This window comes from Miscanthus floridulus, chromosome 3 (assembly GCF_019320115.1).
Source record: "Miscanthus floridulus cultivar M001 chromosome 3, ASM1932011v1, whole genome shotgun sequence".
Taxonomy (NCBI): Eukaryota; Viridiplantae; Streptophyta; class Magnoliopsida; order Poales; family Poaceae; genus Miscanthus; species Miscanthus floridulus.
The window spans coordinates 68,693,380-68,699,339 of NC_089582.1; the positions used below are offsets into that span (position 1 = coordinate 68,693,380).

A 5,960-nucleotide genomic window follows, 5' to 3' on the forward strand; every position below is an offset into this window, starting at 1 on the left:
GGTAGCGTGTTTTGGTCTCAGAGAGCACTTTGCTGATGAAGTAGATAGGTCGTTGGATGGGTAAAGCATGCCCCTCTTCCTGCCTCTCCACTACCATGGCCGCGCTGACCACTTGGGTCATTGCGGCGATGTAGAGTAAGAGGGCCTCGTCCCTGGCTAGCGGTACCAAGACGGGAGGACTGGTGAGCAGTGCCTTGAGCTTGGTGAGGGCTTCTTCGGCCTTAGGGGTCCAAGAAAAGCGTTCAGATTTTATCAAGAGGCGGTACAGAGGCAAGCCCTTTTCGCCAAGGCATGAGATGAAGCGGCACAGGGCCACAAGGCATCCCATGACCCTCTGCACTCCCTTGAGGTCTCCGATTGGTCCCATGCTGGTTACGGCTGAGACCTCCTCTGGGTTGGCCTCGATGCCGCGTTCCGAGACTATGAACCCTAAGAGCATGCCTCGGGGAACCCTGAACACACACTTCTCGGGGTTGAGCTTGATGCCCTTCTCTCTGAGGCATTTGAAGGCTATCTCTAGGTCATCGATGAGATCCTCGGCCTTTTTGGACTTGACCACGATGTCGTCCACATAGGCCTCGACGGTTCGCCCAATGTGTTCACCAAAGACCTGGGTCATGCACCGCTGGTATGTGGCCCCTACATTTCTGAGGCCGAAAGGCATAGTCACATAGCAGTACATGTCGAATGGTGTGATAAAAGAAGTCGTGAGCTGGTCGGACTCTTTCATCTTAATTTGATGGTAACCAGAATACGCATCAAGGAAAGACAGGGTCTCGCATCCCACAGTGGAGTCAACGATTTGATCGATTCAAGGTAATGGGAAGGGGACTTTCGGACAGGCTTTATTCAAACTGGTGTAGTCTACACACATCCTCCACCTCCCATTTTTCTTCTTGACCAACACGGGGTTAGCCAACCACTCTGGATGGGATACTTCCTTGATGAATCCGGCCACTAAGAGCTTCTGCACCTCCTCACCGATGGTCCTGCATTTTTCCTCGTTGAATCGGCGTAGGCGCTGCTTCACTGGCCTGGAGCCGGCTCGTATGTCCAAGGCGTGCTCGGCGACCTCCCTCGGTATGCCTGGCATGTCTGAGGGACTCCATGCGAACATATCGGCATTCACGTGGAGAAAGTCGACGAGCACAGCTTCCTATTTGATGTCGAGAGTGGCGCTGATTCTCAGCGCCCGGTTGTCGGGGCATGCGGGGTCGACTGGGACGAGTTTGATGGCCTCCGCGGGCTTGAAAGTCCTGGCTCGACGCTTGGGCTCGGGCAGCAGGCTGTCGAGTCGGTCAAGGTTGACGATGAGGGTCTCGGCCTCCACGAGAGCCTCGGCGTACTCGATGCACTCGACGTCGCAGTCGTATGCATGTTTGTATGTGGACTCAATCGTGATGACGCCATTGGGACCTAATACCTTGAGCTTGAGGTAGGTGTAGTTGGGGACCGCCATGAACTTGGCGTAGCACGGCTGCCCTAGGATGGCATGGTAGGTTCCTTTGAACTCAACCACCTCGAAGGTAAGGACCTCCTTGCGGTAGTTGGAGGGGGTGCCAAAGCAAATGGGAAGGTCGATGTGCCCGAGGGGTCACGTGCGCTTCCCCGGCACGATGCCGTGGAAAGGCACGACGTCACCCCGGAGCCGCGACCGGTCGATCTCTAGGAGCTCTAGGGTGTTGGCATAGAGGATGTTGAGGCCGCTGCCTCCGTCCATCAACACCTTGGTGAGTTAGGTGTTGCTGATGATCAGGTCGACAACAAGTGGGTACTGCCCGGGATTCGGGACATGGTCGGGGTGGTCATCCCGATCAAAGGTGATTGCTTCCCGAGACCAGTCGAGATATCGGGGAGTGGCCACCTTAATCGAGAAGACCTCTCGGCGTTCCCTCTTTCGCTGGCACGCCGTAAGGCATGCTGAGGGTCCGCCAAAGATCATGAAGGTGTTGTGCACCTCAGGGAACCCTTCGTCCTTGTCATCGTCCCAGTCACCGTCACCCTTCTTCTTGGCATCATCGTCGGGGAGCCTGAGCTTAGCGTAATAACACTGGAGCATGGTGCAATCCTCAAGGGCATGCCTCACTAGGCCCTGGTGATAAGGGCAGGGCTTCTTCAGCATGTCGTCGAAGAGCCTAGGGCCCATGGGGCCTCGGGGATTCTTGCGCTCCGTGGCCACGACCAGATCAACCTTGAGGATCTCCTGCTTCCCCTGGCGACCCTTTTTCTTTTTCCTAGGGAGGCGGGGAGCCGAGGCCTCATTGGCCTCATCCCTCCGTTTCCCTTTGGCGTCATTGTTGGGGAAGATGGCCCCAACTACCTCTTCGCCCAAGGTGAAGTTGGTGGCGATGTCGAGGAGCGCGGCAGCTGAGCGTGGCACGTTTCGACCTAACTCTCGGACCAAGTCTCGACAGGTGGTGCCAGAGAGGAAAGCCTGGACAATTTCTGAGTCGCCGACGCTGGGCAACTCGATGCACTGTTTGGAGAAGCGCCGGATGAAGTCTCAGAGAGACTCGTCCGATTTCTGGAGACAACTCTTAAGGTCCTAGGAGTTTCCAGGGCGCACGTATGTGCCCTGGAAATTCTCGATGAAGATCCTAACCAAGTCGCGCCAGTCATGGATCTGTGAGGGAGGAAGGTGTTCGAGCCAGGCTCGTGACGAGTCCAACAAGAGCAAGGGGAGGTTGCGGATGATGAGCAGGTCATCGTCCGTGCCGCCTACCTGACACACTAGGTGGTAATCGGCAAGCCAAAGTTCAGGATTGGTCTCGCTGCTATACTTCATGAGGTTGGCCGGTTGGTGAAATCGGGCTAGAAACTGAGCGCTGCGGATGGCCCTGCTAAAAACTCGGGGGCCGGGCGGTTCAGGAGAGGGGTTGTAGTCCTCCCCACTATCGTAGTGGCCACCGCGGTGTGGATGGTAACCACGGGCAGGCCCCTCATTGTTGTGGCATCGTCGCCTGCTGACCACCTCGTGGTCGTCTCGTGCCTCACATCGGTTGTCGAGGTGGTCGTGCAGCAAGGGGACCCTATTGATTGTTGGCGCCCGAGCAGGCTTGGGACGAACTGAGGCCTCCCTATCCTGCCGATGTGGTGCCGAGGGGAGGTCCGAGGCGGCTCTGCGTCGGGGAGGCAGAACTCTCGGCCTGCTGCACCGCAGCGGTCTCGAGGAGATCCCTGAGCTCGCCACGAACCCGTCGCCCCTCCATGGTAGAGGGCTCGGGCATCGCATGCACTAGCATAGCCACAGCCACGACATTCTAGCTAGCACGATTGAAGATTGGGGGATGATCGCCCCCTTCGTCGTCGTTGATGCGGTGGTGGACGTCGTGAGCCCGCCGCCGGGCTCCTCTGCCGTCACCGCGGCCCTGCTGCTCCTACTCGAGAGTGTTTCGGAGCTGTTGCAGAAGGAGTCGATCTTGCTTGACCTTGGCCTGAAGCTCACGGAGCTATTCTAGGTCCGGGCATCGAAGTTGTCCAAGGGCAAGGTTCTCGTTCCGCGCTGTCGGTGGGACAATGCGTGAGGGCGTGGCATCACCCGTTCCCTGGCGAAGCAGAGTATGGTTGCCTGCCCCCTTGTCCTCATCACCCGTGCTTGGCATCCTGAGTCTGACGTGGAAGCACTCACGAGTGGGATCGTAAGTACCTTCGTCGTCAAAGTCAGAGTAGCTGAAGCAATAGTCACTCATGGCCAGGAAGCGACGTATGGCTTCAGGGTCGCGAAGCCTGGAGAAATCCGCTTTGTCCCACACCTCGTCCACCTCCGAGGAGTCGGTGTGGGAGTGAGTCAAAGTCGAGGTACCGAAGTCGAGGGCAAAATGTTGGTGGTGTCCCGAGGGCTCCGCGTGAGTGGAAGCGTAGGCATAAGCATAGGAGGCGGCGGCATTTCTCAACTCGAAGGGGTACGGAGATGGTGCCATCGCCGAGTTCTGCTTTGCTGGAGCCAGCTCCTCAAGAGGTGGCGGGGCAGAGCTTGGTGACAGGGCGTTGCCGCATGCCACCGGCGTCTTTCCCTTGTCCAGGCTCAGGCTAGACAGGTCCCCAACCAGGGACCTTGTGCCAACAGCTGGGCATGGGATACCGGCGGAGCGTGGCGTGTCGCCCTAGGTTCGCGTGGTGTCGGCATGGCCCCGCTCGCATCGTGCCTGGCGAGCGCGATGAGAGCGGCCGCCCGGGCACCACCTGTGCCTGGGCTGTGGGTGCGTGACGTTGTCGTCGGTAGGCGGGGCTCGGGGTGTGAGGAGTACCATGTCGTACTCGTGCCCTAGAGACATGAACTCTAGGCTCCCAAACCAGACCACTGTGCTAAGACACAGTGGTCGTGCGGGGTCTGCCATCCTAAACTTGTTGGGATGACGAAGCTGACACATAGAGGCCCCTACCTGGCGTGCCAACTGTCGGTGTTTCGGACCAGTGGGCCCTCAGCCAACTAGTAAATTTGTACTGCGTGTTCCCAATCCCGGATGGTGATGCAAAGAGACACAAGGCTTATACTGGTTCGGGTAATGAGCACCCTATGTCTAGTTTGAGAGATCGATGTTGTATTCCTTGTACCGAAGTGCTTGTAGTAGGGGGTTACAAGCAGGGCGAGAGAGGGAGCTAGTCCCAGGTCTCTACGTGGAGTGGCGTGGATCGCTTGAGATGTTGATCTCAGACAGCGGGGAAGCTCGAGCATTCGTCTGTGTGTTCATGCGTGAGTTCATTGCGTGGGCATAGGCCTAATCATTCATCTCCCCTCCTAGAAACGGCCCTGATCCCTCCCTTTTATAGTTGAAGGGGGGACAAGGGTGACACATGCACTAGCTACACGGCGTCGTGCGAACGGAGGCGGCATGTCCGAGCCCTGTAGCCTGTTACTGTGGCAGCATGGGCGACAGAGTGGTCTCGTCCTTGAAGTACTGGGGCGACGTGCTGGTCACATCTAATCCTGTGCGTCGTGGGAGCTCTAGTGTTACCTTGAAGCGGGCGTGGCGGTCGGCATGCTAATCATTGTGTTTTGACTACATGAGAAGCCGAGGCTCGGTTGGTGCCGAGGCCGAGCCATCATGGGGTCTCGACAGACGTGAATCCCAAGATTGCCGAGACCCTGATGTAGATTGCCAAGGCTCGGAGAGGACAGTTGATCTCATACGCTGATTTCGAGGCTATGATTACCCAGACTAGACTCCCCATGCCGCGTTGTCTCCGGGGCGGGGGTTACGTGGCACAGTGTAGTGCAGGCGCTGATCGTGGGCACAGCACCGGAACACAGTGGCCGGTAACCCTAGCTTCGCCTGGTCCTAGTCAGTATGGCGTTGATGTGACTTCCTGTCCTGTTGGCCATTCTACGGTGTCAAGCCATCGCCCGGCTGAGATTGCGGAAGTGGTTGACGCATTAATGGGACGCGACGCGCTATCGGGGAGACTGGTCGAGGCGGAAGCGATGGGTTGTTGCCGAGCCGGCTTCGAGCGAGATGGAGAACCGTCATCTCGTATGAGGCTTTATGCGTGGGGCCTTGGGTGGGACGGAGAATCGGTTCCCCTTTGGCTCTGTTATTAACGGGGTTTAAGTGATTCTTTTGGTATACGCTCGGGGTACCCCATTTTATGGTACCCGACAAAATTGTTTCTCGAAATACAATAAAGAAGCGTTCTTTAGTTATTCTAATTTTTTGAGAAACCCCCCGAGCCCATCGATGGGGGATCAGCGTTACGATAACGCTATAAGGGAGACTCGGCTCTGCCTCTGCAGAACCGAGCCTCCCTCGGGGGCTTGAAGGGGGGACCCCCCAAGTCCTAGTCACCGTTTTTAGTCGTTTTTCGAAAAAATTCTACGCCAAACTCTCTCGCATACTCTGGCAAATCGAATGTAAAAAACCTAAGGACCAAAAGTCTATCTCAGGGCCAAAAGGCCGGCCGAGCTGCGAGACAGCCTATGCCTCTATGCTACGGCAACTCCCTCACCACCTTTTGCCCGAGAG

General features: G+C 57.2%; 1 protein-coding gene across 1 annotated transcript; it reads right to left on the reverse strand.

The window, feature by feature from the left end:
- Positions 1–1,156: 1,156 nt before the first annotated feature.
- LOC136543864 (uncharacterized) lies at positions 1,157–1,459 on the reverse strand. The gene has a single exon (XM_066536201.1). It carries the CDS (start codon positions 1,457–1,459, stop codon positions 1,157–1,159), a length of 303 nt encoding a protein of 100 aa, XP_066392298.1.
- Between the last annotated feature and the right edge of the window lie 4,501 nt (positions 1,460–5,960).